Source organism: Crocodylus siamensis, chromosome 14, assembly GCF_052110815.1.
Source record: "Crocodylus siamensis isolate JL-2025a chromosome 14, ASM5211081v1, whole genome shotgun sequence".
Taxonomy (NCBI): Eukaryota; Metazoa; Chordata; order Crocodylia; family Crocodylidae; genus Crocodylus; species Crocodylus siamensis.
Genome location: NC_143408.1, coordinates 4,789,894 through 4,810,943, shown reverse-complemented (window position 1 = coordinate 4,810,943; position 21,050 = coordinate 4,789,894). Strand labels below are relative to the sequence as shown.

At 54.1% G+C, this 21,050-nt stretch overlaps 2 protein-coding genes across 2 annotated transcripts; both read right to left on the bottom strand.

The window, feature by feature from the left end:
- Positions 1-1,590: 1,590 nt before the first annotated feature.
- MYDGF (myeloid derived growth factor) lies at positions 1,591-7,327 on the bottom strand. Its single transcript, XM_090027231.1, has 6 exons — positions 7,096-7,327; positions 6,405-6,455; positions 5,034-5,095; positions 3,813-3,894; positions 3,146-3,218; positions 1,591-2,530 (listed from the first exon to the last, which is right to left on the bottom strand). Exons 1-6 carry the CDS (start codon positions 7,255-7,257, stop codon positions 2,451-2,453), a joined length of 510 nt encoding a protein of 169 aa, XP_089883357.1. The 5' UTR covers positions 7,258-7,327; the 3' UTR covers positions 1,591-2,450.
- Positions 7,328-7,721: 394 nt separating this feature from the next.
- Positions 7,722-21,004, bottom strand: LOC149853225 (cathepsin K-like). The gene is made up of 8 exons (XM_090026910.1): positions 18,459-21,004; positions 13,650-13,774; positions 13,125-13,247; positions 12,569-12,727; positions 11,746-11,970; positions 11,494-11,662; positions 11,085-11,199; positions 7,722-10,510 (listed from the first exon to the last, which is right to left on the bottom strand). Exons 2-8 carry the CDS (start codon positions 13,764-13,766, stop codon positions 10,414-10,416), a joined length of 1,005 nt encoding a protein of 334 aa, XP_089883036.1. The 5' UTR covers positions 13,767-13,774; positions 18,459-21,004; the 3' UTR covers positions 7,722-10,413.
- Positions 21,005-21,050: the final 46 nt, after the last annotated feature.

Genomic DNA, 21,050 nt, shown 5'->3' with positions numbered 1-21,050 from the left:
TGTGGAGGGGGCTCCGGGGCACCTGTCTCCACCCTGGCACACGTGCCTGCGTACTCCGTTCTTCAGAAGCGTTCCTGGCGTTCCCTTGCTGCACTGCAGGAGAGATAAAGCGCTGACCCTGATAACGGACCATGAAGCCAAAGGGAAGCTTTAAGAACTAAAGAAAGGCACGTTGCTGAAGTGCCTTGGTCTCAGAGCACGATCTTAACAGGATGCACCATCCGTGGCCCATCTCCAGCACTGTGCATTGTATTCTGAAAATTGCCCTTTTAGCATACGAGGCTCTTCACAGACTCAGCCTGCCTTATCTCAGTGACCTTCTTGTGCCTCCTGTTCCAGGGGATGTTTCCAGGCACGACGTCCCCAGCCTTCATGAGATTGCTAGAACTGTAGATTTAGAGCAGAGAGCTGCTGAGTCTCAGACATACAGTGCCCTTCCTGCTGCTGGTTCCTAGCCCTGATAACTACCAGGCTTTTAAAATCTTTCAGCCCCTGGTCTCTCATTTAATTTGGTTTATTCCAAAATATCACAGTTAATTTAATTGTGCGGCGCAGCTGGGGAAAAGTGTGGCTACAGGTGTAGGAGAAAGCACAGGCAAGCAGCAAGTACAGTTGCTCTCCGCCTGTAGAGTGCAGTTCACATTGACCTTTGTCTGTGGGAGGTTGAAAATGAACATCCAGTCCCTGTTACCTGACCACGCTGCGGTTGTCAGCCTCTGCTGAGAATAGGCCCAGACTGGGAACTGCCCATCAGCGCTCAGCTGGAGTATTGGCAGATGTGTTCAGAGAAACCGAAGCAGAACGTGTCTGATGGATGCCGCGGCAAAGGGCTGGCACAGTGACAGGCAGAGATGCTTCGCTGCTCTCTTCTGAGGTGCATTTGTCAGCACCAACTGCGCGATGCTCCTTAATTATGTGAAACATCCCTGCTGTGACAGTTCTCTGGATCCAGCACAACTCCTCAGTCACGAGGGTCACCTCGTGCGCAACGCAGCACGGCCTAGACCTCGCTGCGAAGGTGACAGTGGAACAACAGTACAAAGAGGTTCCTTCACATGCGCCCCTCATCTGGTACCACTCATCTCCCCTCAAAAACCTACCCCTTAGGGTACACAGTGCAACACCTATCCCTCTGTCAGAGCACGTGGTCTGCAGAATTCAGCTGAAACAGCCTCTAACAACTGACAAGGCATCTGTGGCCAAGAGAATGCCTTACATGACAAAATGCTCTGCCGTTATGTCGGCTGAGCAAATCTACAGTTCTAGTTATCTTTCCGGCCTGGCTGAAGACTATGAGAGAAGAATATCTGATAAAGAAGCTTCTAGGAAGAGAATGATTCAGCAATATAATAGACCCTTTGCACTCCTAACTTCTAGTTTCCCTAAACAGACACGACGCATTTCTTCTTACTGACCTTCTTTTGTCTCATGACATCACCTCTTTCCAACCAAGGAGACACAGCATAAGAACCTGCCGGCGCCTGCTGAGGGGACAAGAACCTGAGAGCCAAAAGGTTAGTGCCCACAAAGCCAAATAAGTTGTGTGAAGACCGAGAGGATGGAAGACCCAGCGTCGGATCAAAACAAACCTGGAGACATGTTCTGCTTTATTTATTTAATTTGCTGTATTTACACATGAAGGGAATGCTGGATTCCTTCACAGTTATTCATCTAAATAAGAAAAATCATTTCAGCTTGTAAGAAAATAGTCCTGGAATTGTGTCGGATAGCGAAAGCGTAACTTAATGGATCTCTGTGTTGTATCAGAATAAGCAAGGCCTGTGTGTGCTCCACAGTGCTGTTTCCTATGCCAGGGTACCGCCCCCACTCTGTACACTGAGGCAGCGATGTAGGGTCCTCTCCTGCCCGCTGAGAGATGGTCTTTGGATACTACCCACTGGACAGGATATCAAATGGGCTGGGCCAACTGTCTCAGCCACTGCTCCCTCCCTTCCCGCCACCTGCTCCCCATTTGAATAGGTTCATCTTTTGCTGCTTCTCCAGAGAAATCCCATTCCCCCTCCAGAGACTAGAGAGTTAACGACTTTTCTTTAGCAAACCTTGTTCAAATCCGGCCCCTTATCTTTCTGCGTTGCTCTTCCTTGCCAAAAAGATAAGGAGTCCCCGTTCCAGGGGAGCTTTACCATATTCAGCAGATCACTGAAGCAGAAAGCAGGCAGTAGAATGGCTGGCTGCAGATCAAGAATCCAAGAGGCCAGTTCTAGCTGCAAAAGGTCTCTTGTCCCTCAAGCACATTGTTACTCTGACACAAGACAGCATGGATCTGTCTTAACATCCCCGAGTCCCGCTCGTATCGGACCCCATATATTTCTATGTGGAAAACAGGAAAGATTTGGCCACTTGAGAAAAATCCAGGGAGAAACCAAATATCCCCTTTATCTGCCACGCTGCTCCAGCCAAGAAACACGACCCGTCCAGGAGCCTCCAGATCACAGCTCATCGTGGGGCGTTTTTGCTACAATCACTAGTTTGGACAGCTCGGAATGGAACTTGCCGTCCTTGTGAGCCACTGGAACGAGAATACACAATGAACGAATGGGCAAGGAGGCTGCAATGCCTGGCCCTTTCCTAGAGAACACAATGCCAAGGCCAAGCACTGAGCTCCACATCAGACCTACAGAGAGCACAAACCAGCTAGTTACAAAGTCACTGTTTAGCTCCTGGTAGCATCTACATGTTCTAGAGAGGGAACGTGCCCCCAGTCTGTGGGGAGGGGCTGTATAGGACAGCAAGAGAGATGGTCCCCATCCTAAGGAGTGCACAACCCACTGCTGTCACAAATATACCAGCTCCAACACTCAAGCAGCTAGGTGTCAGATACCTTTCCAGCAGTGTCCTACCTTGCTTCTAATCATTTGCAATAGACCAAAATATGCCACAGCCCTCCACTTGGAGAATCATAGAAAAATCCTGCCCCAGGAGAACCCCAAATGGTGGGTGCACCACACACACACACTCCAGACCCTTCTGGTTGGCAAAAAGGATTCCAGGTCGCGGGAACACTCCAGACTTCTGTTTCTCACCCTTGTGTTTAGTGTAAATACCTCTTGCCCACAGATCTCTCTCATTTTGAATAACTGACCCCATCCCCCATGTAAGCCCCTCTCTTTAGATAGCAACAGACCTGTTGTTTCAGCGATTTCAAATTCCTCTTCCTTTAAAGGGATGTCACTCTGTCCGGCCACCGCTGCTTTAGACTGAAATGACAATGAAGGGGTTTTATCATTTAAGCAAATCAAAAGAGCTTCCAGATTAAGTAAGCAAACAGCAAAAACCCCAACAGGTCTTTTACACAAAGATGGTTGCAGCTCCTACTGATAAGAGTAACTGGGGCAAATATTTTTCTGCTGGAGCAGGGGTCTCCATAGGGGATAAACTGGGAACCATTGGTCTAAGGGAACTAAAAGGTCTTTTCTCTCCCTAGTTCCTATGCTTTTTTGGAAGGTCTCTGGCTCTTTAAACCAAGATTAAATCCTCTGCACTACAAATGACTTAATGGATCAAGCCAAAAACACCCCTCCTTCCCCCAGCAACATTGCTTCTTCAGAACTGACCAGAGTAGTGAGTGGCATCTTTAAAACCAGCAGCCAGGCAAAGACTTCCAGGGAGCAGGCATGGTGGTCTGCAAAGGGGTCCATTTGTTGCTACTTCCCTGCCCATAACCGCACTTTAATTAAGGGCACAGTGGAATAATGATTTCAATGAAGCCGCCAAGTAATGCAGCTGTTTGATTGCTCTCATTGTCCAGCCAGCCCCCACATGACCATTCAGAAGAATCATATGGGACTTACATAAGCCATGGCATATTCTATCTTCGCTCCTTTCACTTCAGCTTTAAACTGGGTAAAGAAGAGATAAGACTTCCCCTGGGGCCTGAAAAGAAAGAAAAGAATCTTTGACTTTGAAAGAAGGGAGAGGTTATATGGCAGAAAACACTAGGAACAAGAGCATGCTGAGGGCAAAGGATCAGAACAGCTCCCTGCCGGGCAGGAAAAGCAGGGTCTTGATTTTGAGTTGGTTCACTGCAATGAGGAAGGGCTGGGAGCTTTCAAGGCATCATGCTCTGGATGCTCAGAGGAGGAGGAAGTGAAGTGTACGCCCCTAGGAGCCAACCCAGGTGGGAGACAGTGCTCTGAAAGGGAGCAAGTCCCTGCTGTAGGCCTTGGAATGCCCCAAGGAAGGACAGAGATACCCCAGATGCAGGCTTGGGTACAGGTCCTTCAAATAGCCCTGTGTTTTCTCCTGTAGCTCCCCCTAGTGTCAGCAGAGTTTATCAACAACCCACCTGAGAACTAGAGCTGGATCCAGGGCAAAATCCCTTTAATGAGACGCATATGCATCTTGCCCAAAGCCAGAAACAAACCTGTGACCAAGGACTCCAGCAGGCTGATGCTGTAAACCAGCTAGCATTGCAGCTGTCGTGTGGAGAGGTTCTCTTCTAAGGGTTTCCCAACTCACAGGAGGAAGGGATTGCCAAGGGAAAGCCCTGTCTACTATGAATGCTTGAGGTGGTTTAATCCAGGGGTAGGCAACCCCCAGCATGGGTGCCAGAGCATGGCATGTCAAGGCATTTTGCTTGGCATGCGCACCTCGGGGCAGATAGTGGAGAAGAGGCCGGGGCTCCTCTGCCACAACAAGTATAAGGTCCCTTGTGGCTCTCCTGCCATCCACCCCTGGCATGCCAGCATCTTATAAGTTGAGGTTACGGGTGATTTTGGCACTCTGCCCAAAAGAGTTGCCCCCTCTCCCCAGTTTAATCTTTGGGCTGATTTATCTACACCCTGGAGCCTTGTTTTCCACAAAGTTGCAGGAGAGAAGATGGCAGCGGGAGGGGGAAATTCACAGGAGGAAGAAAAGGGGCCATGATTTGGGCAAAAAGGAACAGCAGGCTGCGAGTATCAAGTGGGAGAAGCGGGACTATGTGGAGACCCAAATTCTGAGGGCAGAGGAGGTTCACGGGAACAGGGACAGGGAACATCTTACACTCTTAGGGTTAAAAAGTCTCAACACACCTCCAGACTGAGCAAGAGAAGAGCAGGTTGTCTTCGCTGACTCCAACACTCATCTGCCATTGCTATGGGAAGGAAAGGGATGAACAGTGAATCCTCGCAGCATTCAGCCTCACTCACTGCCTGGTGCCATTCCAGGTCTTTGCAACCAGCTGCACACATCACACATTTCAGCCACAACAACCCTTCCTGAGTAGGGACCTCACTAGCCAGTGGTATTTATACTGTGGCAATGGTATACTTGTGCAGAGAGCTCGAGAATGGCCATACAAGTCTCAAAGGGTGACTAAAACGTCACGTTTAACTGGAACACAGTTGCCAGCCAACTACCAACAACCCTTTTTTAATTACTGCTTTTCTTTGGGGTGGGGCACAAGCACTACACTTCCTCCCCACTAATAAAGTGGTGGAGGGAAAAGCCTTGCTCCTGCCTGTGTTATAAAAACAAACATAACTCTTCCCCAAAGGAAGCTGTTTCAGGTGTGTGAGAGGGTCACGTCTTTATGTCGTGTGTTTGTGCAGCATCTAGTGAAAGGAGCCCATGCCACAACTCCCGAGTGTTACTGCAACACCAGCAAGAAAAGCCACTTCTTCAAGAGAATAAGAGCTGCAGGTTACTTCCTTGTGGAGATAAGCATTTTGAAAACCCCTCAGTTATAGGAGAGGCAACATCTGCTTGCCAAAAAAAGCCCCAAGTGAACTGCAAACCTCAAGCTTTGCAGGTGTCAGGGCCTTGCTGAACTCAGCCTCACTGGAGTATACAAGCAACTCTTTTCTGCAGCTGAAGCAAATGCAGGCAGTTTGCTTTTGTGATTGTGAAACACTGCAAATTCATGGGTTTTTTTTTTTTACCTTTCACAAAGCCCAGGTCTGTAGTCAGAGGATTATTCTCACGCTTCATTTAAAAAAAAAAAAATGGTATGACTGTAGTTGCAGAGACAAATGTGGTTTATGTTCATTCCCCACCAGTTAAAGATTCAGAAGGGAAATAAGGACCTGTCACTTACTCACATCTGAGCGTATGATCAGTTCTGAAATGCTTTCTGCATGGTTTTGTGGTGCATTTGTTTAGTGGTGATGGTTGTGTGTCTTTTTATGCTTTAGGTGGATGCAGCTGTGAAATTCTCTTAGGATTTCCAGCTGTACCCAGGAAGAGAGAGATGTACTTGCTCCTTATTGCAGCACTGGAGCACTTCAGAATCTAAATGCCCCTTTATTGCCCACACTCGCACACCCCCACATACGTCTGAGGATCAAGGTAATTAGCTACTCTTGTTAAAACACACAGACTTCTCCAGAAGCTTCTTTTATACGGGCTCTGGAGCCATGCGTGGCACTGCCGAAATCAAATGCCCAGACGCTTGGAAACCTTACCTCGTTCGTCCCTCCCTGGGCGGCGTACGTGAACGTGCAGGTGTAATCCCCCTTGAAAAGAGAAGGCAAGGATCAGCACTCTCTCACAGCAGGATGAGCTATTTGTTGGGCCTCAGCAATTTGCCTGGCCTTGCACAGCGTCTCTATATCTCGGAAAGGCACTGAAGGGATTTCTGGCAAGTCCCGACACTTAAACTGTTTCTCTGCAAGCTTGAGAGGACGCAAAGAACTAACAGTCGCTGTCCCCACGTCCCTGGAGCACGCTGCCTCCTCTGGCTGCCTGCACCCGCAGTGACAGGCGACATAGCAGCTTGCTCCCGAGCTCAGGGGCTGTCAGCTATGAGGACACCCAACGAAGGCACCCCCCGGCCCTGCCCTGAACTCACGCACGCTCCCAGCGGGCGGTTCGGTTCGTCCCTCGCAGGGGCAGGACAAGGGGTGTCACAGGAGATGCCTGCCCTGTCTGTGTATGGAGGGAGGTTTGTAGGGCACCCAGCTGGGTCTGCCTCATGGGGTGCCAGAGCCCCCTGCACTGACACCCCCCGCCCACCGCAGGGGGCGCTGAAGGGTCGGGAGGGCGCGGTCTCGACGGCAGCCCCGCCCCGGCCCCGCCCTCTGGCTCGCGGCCAACCCGAGTGCCAGGAGGTGCGGCTCAGCCAATCCGCGCGCGCCGTGTCTGCAGCCGCCTCACCAGGGTCCGCGAGAAAGAATGCACCATGCCGCCGGGCCTCACGTCGAACTCGGCCGTGCTGGGCCCCTCCCCCTCCCCCGCCCCGCCGAGCACGAACGGGAGGACGGCGGCGAACAGCGCGAACCAGAGCCGCCCGCAACTCCCTCCGCTGGGCGCCGCCATCTTAGCCAGAAAGCCTCCCTACGGCACGCCGGAGGGGTCAATCCAAAACGCCGCTGAGCCGGACCGCGGGAAGGGGCGGGGGCGCTTTGGCGGCCATCTTGGAGACGGGCAGCGAGTCCAGCATGCCAGGGTTAACCCTTTCGAGACCACATCTGGAACCAGGAGCCTGGCAGCTCTTCCAATTAGGGAGCAGCAAGGGGGGGGAGGCAATTAAAGTCATGGCTCATTAAATTTTGGCAAGTGGGAAGTTAAATTCATGGCTCACTACCTGATCCCTTTCCAAACTCCCCTTGAATAGGTGATGCACGCTTCATGCCACCACCACCATTGATGTCACAGAGGGACCAAGGATTTGGCCCCCGGAGCTGACCTCCGCCAGTTAGGGGAGGGCAAACCAAGCGACCACGCTTTATCAAAATAAAAATGAACTACACTGAATATTTGTATTGTCAATATGGTATTAAGATCCTTTCATTGCAGTTTCATGCAGAGGGCAAAGTGCAATTGAAATAAAGAATGTCTGACTTGCTTATAGGTCATCCAAATTAAGCCTCCCCAAATGACCCCCTTGCCCAGGGCCCTGACAACCCTAAGGCCACCACTGCCTCCATTCAGGGCCAAGCTGAGACCCTTCCTCCTCCCTGCATGCCTGGCCCAGCCCATCTGGGGTGGGCACCGCAAGCAGGATGGACCCATGGGTTAGGGTTAGCAGAGTCCTTGACCGGGCAGAGGAGACTTGGATCCAGCCTGGGAGGAGGAGGGAGCTGTCTGTGGATCCCCTGCGTGCCAGACCTGGCACCTGCTCTGGCCCCACAGTGTCCTGATGGGTGGGAGTGGGGCGGCCTGTGGGGCTGATCCGGCCCAGGGTCCAGTCCCACCCCACTCCTCTGGCCTCTGGGACGGATCCCTGACATAGCAGATGCCTACTGCTATGTGTAAGAACACGGCATTTGAGGTGCTGATGGACTACACAGGTCCTTTCCCCCACTGGAGGTCAATGCACTGGCTGGACAGCATCTGACACCCTGCTCGTTCCCTGCAGTGTCTGGAGGTTTTCAGTCTCCAGGGCTGTGGAGCAGGCCAGCCCCTTCCAGCAGCAATAAATCCTCAAAGCCATTTTGGAAGAAAGCGGGGTCAAGGGAAGAAATCTATTGGGTCATCACGGCCATCGGGCCTGGGCTGCAGGCATGCTGAATGAGCTACAAAAAGCAAGGTCCAGCTGCTCACCACTGCTGGGGCTGCCATTACTCAGGACTCCTGTGTCTCAGCACCAAAATCAATCTCCTGAACGTACCTGAACCTAGCTGTGAAATGCTTGATTTATACCGTGCCTCCAGCTCATGAAGGCACAGAGAGGGGAAATAAAGCTGGAGGACCGCCGGTTCTCTCATAAATCTCCAGAGGCTTAGCTTGAAGGACGCCAGACGAGCCCGGTGCTGTGCTACAAAGCAAATTGCCCAACTGGCCGTCCCAGGCTGCAGGTGGCTGTGCTGCAGCATCCTGGGACTAGACGAGCTGTGGTTGCAAAAAGGGTGCAGAGAGAAGAGCTTAGGATCCCCTCGCCTTTCGCGTGTGGCGGCACTTGCAAAACCTGGCTGAGATAGCCAGACGGTGGCAACTTGCAAGAGCAGGGGGTCTGCAGGGGAGACCTCAGGATGACCTAGTGTGTGGGGTCTTTTGGGGGTTGCCTATTAGTAGACCTGTGTGGGCCCAGATCAATAGCTCCCCTCACTCCCCTGAGCTCCTAGGAAGCTTTGCTCCTTGGGTCCAAAATAGGTGGAAAGTTGTCCCTCTTGCCCACACAGACCCCCCACTTGCTTCTGAGGATCAGGTGAAGATTAGAGCCCTTCCCATGGACACCAGCTTTTGGGAACTCAGCACAACATTGCAACAATAGTGAAAACCTATGAGGCCGCTGTGTGCAAGCTCAAGCCTTTTTCCAGACGGGCTCAAAGGGTTTCAGACCCACGCAGAGACTCCAAACCCACGTTGAGGGTGTAGTCAATGTCAGGCTGTGATGTGGGAAGAGGCATAAGGAGGGGGAGGTCACACAGCAGCTTGGGGAAGCGCGAGTGTGCAGTTCTTCTGCCTCGCACTTGAAACCACTCTTCCTCTACCTTCCTGCCAGAAGTACTTTTTATACACCGTGTAGTTAACTTGTGGAACTCATGGCCACAGGAGGGGGTGGAGGCAGATGCTACAAGCCAGGTTCATAAAGGGACTGGATCAGTGAATGGATGATCGATCTATTAATGGCTATGGAACAGAACGGCTGGAGATGTTTCCTCTAGCGTCTGTCCCCCAGTACTGGGAGATGCCAAGGAGGATTCTCAATAAGGGAAAGATCACTGGAGATGTCCGGTTCAGTGCTCTCTCTCTACAGCATCCATTTCTGCCGCTGTTGGACACAGGGTACTGGGCTAGACGGACCATTGCTCTGAGCCAGTATGGCACGGCTTATGTTCTTACGTTGTAGGAAGGCAGGGGTCTAGAAGTTGTCTTTGCCTTTTGCTACAGCTCTCTGAGGGACTCCCTGTCTGAATGCAGGGCACCCGGGCTCTGCCAACTGTATCCCACCAGCATGCTTGGCTCCGTAAGCACATTGCTCTCCACGAACGACCTTTGGGGGGCAGAAAGCAAGTCAACATACAGTGCACAGACAGGGCAAAAATAAGGCAGGAGCATGTCCCGAGTGCTTTCCCCCCATTCTCCTTAGCTTGGCTGCCACCCAGCCTGGAACAGTTTCGGCCAGCTTCGGAGCACGAGCTACAAAGGCTGAAGGAAATGCCAGGCTTGTCGTACACAGAGAGCTCCTGTGGAGAAGCTTCTTTAATCTCATCTCCACCCAACAAAGAGCTTGCTTTGCACAGTTGTCTTGGGAAGGCGTTAGGCAGAGAACACCCCATCTCGCTCGGCGTGGATGGGACACTGCGCATCCCGATTAGAAGAGCAGTTTGCTACACGACTTAATTGCTACTAAAGGCAAGTGAAATTTGAAGCTGTGGCAACAAAGAAACGGCCCTGAAATCCTGGCTGGGGGCCCGAAGGAGTGGTGTTTGGAGGAGAAAAATCCAGACTTGAAGGCAATCAAGGGGAAAGGATCCCAGTGGGATGAACGCTCTTCTAGCATAGAGGCCCCTTGGCAGGTCCGAGGGGTTACAAGACGGGAAAGCTGGCTTGATTGGCAACCCCGCAGTGGTTGTCTCCTTTCCACAGCCGGATGTAGCCTTGTTCACCCCAGTACTCAGACCAACTGTGGGAAGAGAAGGAGAAGAGTGAGCGTGTCGCTGTGCGGGAACACAGGGGAGCAAGGCGGGGGGCTGTAGGACGTGCCCCCCTTGTCATGAGAAGGGTCTGCGGCACAGAAGCTCCCTAACAAGCAAATGGCTGCACTGGAGGCTGCACTGAGCAGCTGAGAGAGAGCTGGTGTCGAGACCCCCATACCCTCCCAGCAAGGAACCGGGCACTTCTTTATGGCCACGCTCTGGCTTCCCATCTCCCTCTGATTGCTGCGTCTTGGCAGCTGCAGCCAGGCTGCCTCCCCGAACATGCCATCTGCTAACAAGCTCAGCCAGCTGAAAGGAGCAGCCCTGAAGTATCACACTGGGCTACCAAGGCAGAAGGAGGCTTGCTCAGCTCTTGCTCCCAGCCCTAGGTGACAGGACAGGAGGAAGACGCCCTGGGAGGTAGAGCGCAGGTTTGTGTCTGCGCAATCTGCCCTGCAAGGGAAGGGGGTACCGGGCTGGATGCGGGCAGGGGGTGACAGATGAATGCACAGCCACATCCCCAAAGGTGCTTTCTCTCCTGGCCGTTCCCCACCCCATCACCTGTTCTTTAGGATCCAGTAGTCCTTGCTTTTCCCATCCTCCTGGGTCGTGCCATAGCCAACAGCAAGCATCGCGTGGTTCACTGTCCGGCTGCAGTGACTGTCATTGAAGACTCCTGGAATGAGCAAAGCTGAATCAGAGCCGAGGTGTGTTAGCAGGGACAGGGCGGCTCCCACCAGCACTGCTGGCTCTGCGGTTCGGGAGAGGGGTCCTGGCAGGTCACTGGAGAGAGAATCTGCCCTGGCGCGGTGGGCTGGACCCCCGGGCGCAGCACAGAGGGGCAAAGCCTCTGCCCTCACAGGCTACTGTAAAATGAGACAGGGTGTGAGAGAGCAGACACAGCCCTGGGCCCCTGCACCCCAATCCGGGAGAGCTTCATTTAGGGGCCCCCGGCCCAAGCGCCTGGTACCTTTCCGATAGAAGCGAAACTTAAAGCTCCTAGCATCCACCGCCACCGAGACTGGGCCCACGGCAGCCACCGCCTGTTCCAGGGCTGCCTCGCTGCCCTGCTTGACCAGCCGGAAGGAGGTGCAGTTGGCCGCTTTGTCCCGGGTGTTGTAGCGGCAGTGCCAGTCGTCCTGCAGGGGCGCGATGCAGAATGGGTGCTCAAGCCCTGCTCCCGCTGCCCGGCCACCCAGCTGTCTCCCCTCTCCGTCGTTACCTGTCCCAGGTAGGGGTAGACGTGCTCCGAGTTGATGCCCCCGTTGTCACGCACGTACTGGAAGGCCCTTGTGATGTACCCCCCATGGCAGCCACTGTTCCCCAGCTTCCAGGAGCAGTCCATGAGGTTCTGCTCACTCAGCTGCACCAGCTTGCCTGTCTTGTTGAAGACCAACCCCTCCAGGGCCCCAGTGGCACTGAAAGCCCAGCATGACCCACATAAGCCCTGAGGAAGACAAAGAAAGGGGATTCTAGCTCAGTCCCAGATTGCAGAAAGCCCCAGTGGGGCTCACTGGCCCTGGGAGATGCAGGTGGTCAGGCCGTGTAATTGCAGCGGGTCCCCTGGCGTTACAGAGAGGCTGAGACCTACCCGGGACCTGGGCAGCACATGCACTGTGCAGGACACCTCTCCCCACACCCCAGCTGCTCTGTTTGGCTGCCCATCGCTGGGGAAGAACCACAATTGATGTGGCTGGGGGCTGCTCCCTGTTGTAACAGCTTTAAAGCAGACGGGAACAGGGGGAAAGAAACGTGTACCCTCAGCCAAGCCATCCCCACCAGAGGAAGGTGGCAACAGGGACACGACTGCACCCAGTTCCACCCAGTTGGGTCTGGATTGCACCCACACTGCAGGCTGAGGCCTTGGGTATTTGAATAGGGTCACCTGAACCTGGGCAGGACCCGGAGCTGTGATCAGGTGCAGGCCCCCAGCATCCCCGAGGCCCCTTCCCTGGAACATCATGAGCAGCAGCAGACCCTGGGGCTGGGTATCAGGTCCTCTCTGAATTCCCAGCCCGGGGGCTGCAGCTGCAGCCTCAGCCCACCTGGTCCTTCACGGGGGTGACATAGCCCTTCACTCGCCAGTCCACCTCTTTCGGGGTCGCAGGAGAAGCCAGCTCCTGGAAGAGGAACTCCATCCCACCGGGCTGCTGGGCGGTGTCGGGAATGAAGCCATTCAGAACCTGGTTGAACTCTTCATCCGTCTGCAAGGAAAGGAGACGTCTTGAGAAGACATCACCACCTGAGCCCCGCAGCCTGTAGACCTGGGTTTCCCCAGCGGATCCTAAACATCAGCTGCGTGGGAAGCCAGGAGGGGCGGGAGGGATGGAGGAAGCGAGTGCTGGGGATGGGAAGCTGGTCCCTGCAGGGCCCCTTGGCGTTGGGGTGAAGGAGGAGGATGTGGTCATGCTGTCGTTGAAGGGAGAAGAGCCTCTGTGGCGTGCAGGGGAAGAGGGGGGCCATGGTGCTGGGATTTTGAGGGCTGAAAGAGGAGGATGGAGAGGAGATGGGAGAAGGGAAGAGGGTTCCAGATAGCCAGGGGGGCACCTCGCTCTCCCACCCGCCCCCACAAGCCAAGCGAGGCCAAGACAGGGCATGTACCAGGTCCCCAAAGTGGTTCATTTCCAGGTGGTAGCTGTGCTTCCCCTGAGATGCCTCCAGGTTGTGCTGCTTGATCCGCCGCAGGTTCTTCGCCCAGGTCTCCTTCCGGAAACCTTCATCCTCCTGCCAAGGGACAGAGAGCAGTTACAGTCGGCCAGGCTCCTGGTCTGGAAGCAAAGGAGCTGGGCAGGGGAAACTCAGGGGACAGGTCCGATGAGATGGGCCTGAGTCAGGGAAGCTGAGGTGCTGGGGCTGCACAGGGGCGGGCTACTGAATTGAGACAGCAGAAGGGACCCCGCTGTGCAGGCGCGTGCATGTGCGTGTGCATGCATGTGCATGCGTCCAGCAGTTCCCCACGGGCCCTCGGCTGCACCATGAGGGCTGGACCATGTCCTCCAGGTCTGTCCCCTTCAAAATCAGTGGGCATTATGCATGACCCCCCACAAGGGGAAGTCTCTATTTGGCCAATGGACCCGTCCTCCCCCACCCCGAACAACTCGGAGCCCCTCCATGCTCTGGACTTACCTCGGGATACTCCTTAGCATGGAAGCTTTTCCATCCCCTCCATCCATCTTCCAGGGCTGGGTCCAGAGCAAGAGCCCAGCCCAGCAGCGCCACGAGGAGCCCTGGCAGGACCAGCATGGCGCAGGCTGTGGGTGCGGAGCGAGGAACACCCCGGTTAGCAGTGAATCGTGGCTGCTCCCAGCATCCGTCAAGTTAATTTTGATGGATAAAAAGAGCCAGAGCAAAAGCGTTCGCGTGACCCCGTCACAGCGCAACATGAAAGCACTAAGCCTGGCTCAGGGTTTCTAGGACGGAGACACTGGCCTGCTGAGACCCGTGAAACAAATCCCCATTAAAACCCTCATTAAAGACAGCAAGGAAGAAAGAAATCTGGTGGAAGTGTTTGAAATGAAAAGCAAGGCTTTCATTTTAACAGCCTCTTTTCCTCCCGGTCCCTGTGGCTGGAGAGAGTTGGGTGGGGGGTGTTTTACACAAAACCCTTTGTTTCAACAGGGTTTATAAAGGTCCCAGCTGCCTTTGAGATGCAATTTCACTGTCCTTTTTATGGAAGGGGGAAAAGAGCTGAGATGGGCTGAAGATCCCACTCCCTTGAAGGCAAAACGGGAGGTGTGGTGCAGGAGGAGAGAGGGGGAAGAGCAGCCAGCCGAGCACAGGCAACGGAGCCGACTTTTCCACCGACCCCGCTGCCCGAGAGGCAGGCGGCCATGCCAAGGCCTGGCAAAATATACCAGAATTGGGGCTTCAATTCTGCCCAGCTGCCCAGTCAGGGATTTAGAGGCTGGGGAAAGCCAGATGACTTGTTCTGACTAAAGGCAAAAAAGAAGGAAATAGGGAAGGGAGGAAATAAGGCGGAGAAGGAAAAATCGGGTCTCAAGCAGGAGGCTGATGGCCAGAGCACAAGGCTCGAGTTGCGGACACCGCGTAGGACGCGGCTGCAGCTGGAGGAGGGCAGTGTCACTTGGGTCCTTCTCTTTAGCCCAACATCTGCAGCCCCCGAAGGCTCCCGGGAATCAGCTGGGGGCACTCAGTACCGTTTATAGCTGCCAGCTGATTTCCGCTCATAGACCAGCATTGCCCAGGCTCTTTTTTTGTTCCTGTCTGGGCAGGAGACTTGCTGGGTAAAACCAAACTCCAGCTCAGCCTTGGGTGGTGTTGCTGCTGCCTGTGCAATCTCAGCAGATCGTCAGTCGGAGGGTGATCACCTGGGCATGGCTTCCCCCAGCTCCCCACCCTCCGGCCAGGGTATTTAAATATTTATTTAGGAAGCAGCACAGCTGTGCTCTGAGGATTGGCCCTTGCCATGCTACTTCCCAGCTGCCATGAGCAAACAGTCACCGCAAGCAAGGGACAGTGTCTACTCGACTGGTTTTCTACCCACACCACACACGCTGCTAGCGTTACAGCTACAGTCGGCCTAATGGAGGCAGCCACTAGCAGTACCTTTTGCATGAGGACAAAAACCACCTTTATTACTGGAAATGAGTCAGACTTCCTCTCTGCTGGGCAGAGATGTTACAACGTGCTGAAGGGACGCTCATCTTGTGCGTGCGCTGTATGCATCAGATGACTGCAATCATGGGGTCGGGGGAGAGAGTTGCTTCTGCTTGTAGCCAAATATTTAGCAAGATTCAAGTGGGACTGGGGGTCTGTACAGGTGGACAGACCAGCCAGCGGGTGGGAGGTAGACTTTCCCACGTGGGGACTTTGGTGGAGTCCTACTGAGGTCAACGTTGCGACTTTTGGGACGGAGGACGGTCTCATGACCGTCAGCCTCGGGTTTCTTGCTCTGCTTTCTGTGCCCTCTGGCTCTGCCCGTAGTCAGACCTCCCCATGCAGCTCCCACATCCCAGCCAGGTTTCTGGCTTCTGTCTTTCTGGCCCTTTTCTATAAGGCCCTGCGGGGTATAGCACTGGCAGGCGCTTTGCCGATACCCGAGGTGCCGCTCCTCTGCTCAGCAGTCAGCCCCTCTTCTGCCTGCAAAGTCTTTTGCTAAGGATCTCCTTCCTGTCCTGCCTCCAGAAGGGACCGTCACCAGGGACACCACTGCTGGCTCATGACCAAGGTACTTGGGGCAAAGACCTACTTGTCCAGTGCTGACAATCGCAGAGGGTGATGCAGAAAGTGCCTTTAAGCCCTGCACTGAGAAGCAGAGGATGCCATCCAGCAAGGTACTGCACGCCCAGCAAGGCAGGCAAACCAAGGAGAAGTCCTGCTGAGGCCAAGCCCGTGTTTAAATACCAGGCTGCACTGGGGCCAGGGCACCCAGCAGGATGAGCCCCAAGTGCCGGTAAAAGCTCAGGCAGGGTCAGAAGTCAGCATCGCATATGCACAGCTCTGGGAAAGCTGCTTTTCCAGCTGGCCAGAGCCCAGCCTGGCACAAAAGAGCAGTGTGACAACTGGCACTAGAGGAAACATGGGGGATGCTTTTTAACAGCCTAGATGGTCCCAGGTTGTGGCTTTGGCAGCGGATCACACGTCCGCCCGCAGCGCCGATAAGCGGAGCCATTTGCGAACAGGAGGCAGAAATAGCACTGAGAAGGTCAGAGGAAGCTGCAGGGGAGGCGGGCAGGCTTTTGCTTCACATTGAGGTCTAGCAGCAGAGCTGCGTGTGGGGGGCAGGGGATTGGGGGAAGGATGCCCTGGGAGCTGCCTGATCTCCCCTTCCCAGGACAGCACCCCTACGCTTGCAGGCCCTGAAAGCAGTTGCCTGACCCCCAAGGCCAGGACTGCTGCTGTGCTCCCAGCCTCTACAGCTCCTTGGGTCCAGCCCCATATGAAACTGCTACACTCAGATGCAACAGCCCCAAATCAGGTCCCACTTCACAGAGGGAGAGAAACTGAGGCACGGCCTGAACGCACTGGAAACAAAACCCAGGCTCTTCAGTAGCAATCTCGTGTCTTCCCCCAGATCCACCTCCGCTCAGCAGTACCCTAGCAGCGGATGGAGGGCGTCCCCAAGGAGACTACATCAGCTTCCCAGCAAGCTATTTCCCCCTCGCTCCCTCCCCGAGAGAGGAAACGGGGCTGGCTGCATAGCTCAGACATCCCGAGTCTGGCACTGAAGGACGATGCAACTTAAGCAAGTGCAGGCAACCGAATGCTCTGCTTTGAAAAGCGTGCCCTGCTTCTGAGCATGCACCTCACTCCACTGTACCAGGGCAGGAGGGCAATGGATTGGTGCCTGCCTTGGCCTGGAAGAAATGAGCAGACCTGGGGCTTGGCCGTGAGTGCCCAGTCCAGCTCAAACCTACCCAAGCACTGCACTTTTTCAAGCCCCACAGGCTGCTGCGGACACTATTACGGGGCAAGGACACTCGACCCACCATTGGGCTTGCAACCCAACCGCAGCTGCCAGTTGAAGACACAAGTCCTGTCCCCCCCGCATCCCTTCCTTTGATACAGCTCAGCTATAATTTTTCACAGATGCTGAAGTGCATTAGCTAACTAGGGCGATGCCCAACACACTACATAGGGGACACCTCCAAGCAACTCGTTACTGGGACAGCACCACAGAACTTGTTCATTTTTGCTTTTGCTTCCTAAACTGGATGGGGAAATAGTGCAGCAGGATGAACTGGATTTACTGGATGCTTAGGAGCTGATCAAGGATTTCAGTGCAATCTCGTAGTGCATTTTAGGCTCTTCCTCCAACTTGGTTATAGCAGAGCATCCACTGGGGCACAGAAACTGCCCACCCCACGCTGACCCACAGAAATTACTTTACCTTGCACATAATGCTGAGACCATGTGCATGTGTGTACACACACACACACACACACACACACACGTGTGCACATACTTCTAGAAGACCCACAGTATTTTAAACGGCACAACATGCAATATGCCATCATGTGGCAATCCTCTTCCAAAGTGGCTCACATTTTCTCTTTCTGTTTCTCTCTGACTCAGGGTTTCCTGCTGGTTTTAGCTACTACGAGATTACGAGAATGCCAGAGCTTGCTAAAAAAATGATGTATTTGGACAAAGAGTCATTTTCTGGTCAAACTTTTTGAGGTCTGTCCAAGGTAAAAATACAAGAGCAAATCTGAGATGTTTTAAAGCAAGCGTTCTCCTACCAAAAAGCAGAGCATTTACTTTGAAGGCCACCCCTACCACTAAGAAAAACCTTAATTGAACTCCCTGCCCTCCCAAAGCTTTGCAATCCATCCAATGCTCAGGGAACAGCAATTTTTCATGCTCACTCGCACTGATCCCACTAAGGCTGTTCACTTCCAAAAGTGCAGTTCGTTCCTTTAGGAAATGAGTTCAATTGTGCTTTGGCTCCAAATAAAGGGTTTGCAGTAATAAGAGGTGCCTTGAACCTGACTTAAGTAGAGGTAAATTGGAGTACAAGGCAAGAGGCAGTAGAGAGGGATAAGACAGAGGTTTCTTTGCATTTCTCCTTCGGCCCCCAGTAAGCCTGCTGCACAGCGAAAGAGGTCAGGATTGAGATCGACTGATTTCCAAGCTAATGATTTTGAGGCTCTCAAACCCCACCTGGCCCTGCATCCTACAGTCCAGGGGACAGCTTGAGGGATCCAACATTTTAAGTTCAAGACTGCGTCAGTATATATTGCAGCGCAATTCAACTGCACACTCCCAGTGCAACAGCCTGCCTTAGACCTGCAGATCCAAACAGGCTGAGCAGCAGCTGGCCACCTCCCACCTAGACCGCCTTGCCTGGAAGAAAGCATTGAGGAGTCAGGAGGTAAAGGAAAGGCGAAGCCGGCAGGCTGGGAAGAGAAGCCCTACTCATTGCTCTTTCAGAACTGAAGCAGCTGTGAAGACTTGACAGGGAGAGGAACAAACCTCACGAAACACAGAAGTTCTGCTGTCCCCGGCGCGGTCCCCTGCGTCTCCAGAGGCAGCGGGGAGGAAGGCAGGCGGCTCCTCTCTCTAAAGGCCGCGGGGACGCTAGTGTCTCCTCTTGGGGAGCTTCAGAGACTTAGAGACATGCAACTTCCTGCCAGACCCCTCTCCGTCCCTCCCCCGCCAGCCCTGGTGCTCAGCCACTTGCTCAACAGGGCTTCCTGAAGCAGCTAAAACAAGCGCGCAGCCCCATCAGGCTAAGGCTAGCGTGCATAGTCTGAGCACAAACAGCTTGTACCTGGCTTCCAAGTTGGAGCACTGGCTGCACCTGAGCAGACCCTCCTGCTCCACATCTCAAAGCACTCAGCAGGTTTAACTAATGCACTGTTTCTTCACCCAGAGAGGAAACCAAGATGCTATGCCCAAGTCTCCAACCTTTAGACCCTGAGTCTTCCACGAGACAGTTTCATAGTTAGTCGGGTCGGAAGGGACCTGAGCAGATGGAGTCTGACCCCCTGCCATGGCAGGAAGGAGTACTGGGGTCAAACGACCCCAGCAAGGTGTTCATCTAACCTCCTCTTAAAGACCCCCAGGGTAGAAGCCTGCACCACTTCTCTTGGAAGCTGGTCCCAGACCCTAGCCGCCCTGACTGTGAAGTCGCGCCTCCTGATATCCAGCCTAAATCTACCCACTGCCAGCTTGTGATTGTTATTTCTAGTCACTCCTGGCGGTGCTCGGGGAAACAGGGACTCCCCAGTGCCTGCTGGTCCCCTCTGACTAGTTTGTAACAGGCCACTAGATCCCCCTCAGCCTTCTCTTGCGGAGGCTGAACAGGTTCAGGGCCCGTCGCCTCTCCTCGTAGGGCCTGCCCCGCTGTCCCCTGACCATGTGAGTGGCCTCCTCTGGACCCTCTCCATGCTGTCCACATCCCTCCTGAAGTGCGGCGCCCAGAACTGGATGCAGTCCTCCAGCTGTGGCCTGACCAGTGCCGCATAGAGGGGGAGGGTCACCTCCTTGGCCCTGCTCGAGATGCATCTGTGGATGCACGACAAGGTGCGGGTGGCCTTCCTGACCGCGTCCCCACACTGCCGGCCCATGTTCATCTTGGCATCAACGATGACTCCAAGATCCTTTTCTGCCTCTGCCCTGATGAGAAGGGAGTTCCCCAGCCTGTAGGTATGGTGCTGGCTCTTCCTCCCCAGGTACAGCACCTTGCACTTGTCGGCGTTGAATCCCATCCTGTTCTCATCCGCCCACCCGTAACCTGCCTAGGTCCAATTGCAGCCTATTTCTCCCTTCTAGCGTACCCACATCCCCGCACATCTTAGTGTCATCAGTGAATTTGAACAGGTGCTTTTTACCCCCTTGTCCAAGTCACTGATGAAGATGTTGAACAGTGCGGGCCCGAGGACCAAGCCCTGGGGGACCCCACTGCCCACCTCCCTCCAGGTCAAACATGACCCGTCACCACCCTCTCGGGGTGCGGCCCTCCAGCCGGTTGGCGACACATCTGACTGTGCGGGTGTCGACACCACAGCCCCCAGTAATGAGAACGGGGTGAGAGACAGTGTCGAAGGCCTTCCGAAAGTCCAGGAAGACGATGTCCACTGCTACCCCTGCGTCTACGGATTTGGTGACCTGGGCGTAGAAGGCCACCGGGTTGGTCTGACAGGACCCTCCACTAATGAACCTGTGTTGGTTGCCCCTAAGCATGATCTCTCCTGCTGGCCCCTCCTGGACATGTGCCAGGATAATTTTCTCAAAAAGCTTAACCAGGATCGAGGTAAGACTAACTGGCCTATAGTTCCCCAGGTCCTCCTTCCTCCCTTTTTTGAAGATGGGAACATTGACCCTCTTCCAGTCCTCTGGCACCACACCAGAGCACCACGAGGGCTCGTACAGCCGTGCCAGGAGTCCCGCAATGACCACAGCTAATTCCCTCAGTACTCAGGGGTGGAGATCATCCGGACCAGCTGATTTGAATATATTCAGACCCTCCACAAGTTCCCTGACTAGTTCCTCCCTGACCCTTGGCCTGGGTGCACGCCCTGGGGGCCTGAAGGGGGGCTGATCTGGTCCCTGCTCAGGAAAATGGAGGCAAAGAAATCGTTAAATAGGTTAGCTTTGTCGTCTGGTGTGACAACCAAATTTCCTAGCATACCTCGTAGGGGCCCCATGTTACCCAGTACCTTCTTTTTGCCCCCTATGCATTTAAAAAAGGACTTCTTGTTGTCCTTGAACAAATGACAAATGCAGGCAGCCCCAGCAGTCACATGCACAGAGCAGCTCTGTACCTTACTACAGGGTCAGGACCTCAGGTGCCAAATTTGGGTGCCCATGTGCCCTGAACTCCAGTGACTGAGTGCCCCCAAACTCCCACCTGCTGGCAGCTCAGCACCCCCTGGAAGAATCAGGCTGCTGGCTGCAGCTGCTGAACAGATTGGACGCCAACACCCATACACCCCCAAGGCTACACAGTCAGCAGACAATCTGGGAACATGACAGGAGTTCCCAAACCCTGAAGCTTCCGCTGCTTAGATCTGGCCTCTCTGGAGGAATATTAAAAGCATAACGTAGTTGTCAACACCCAAC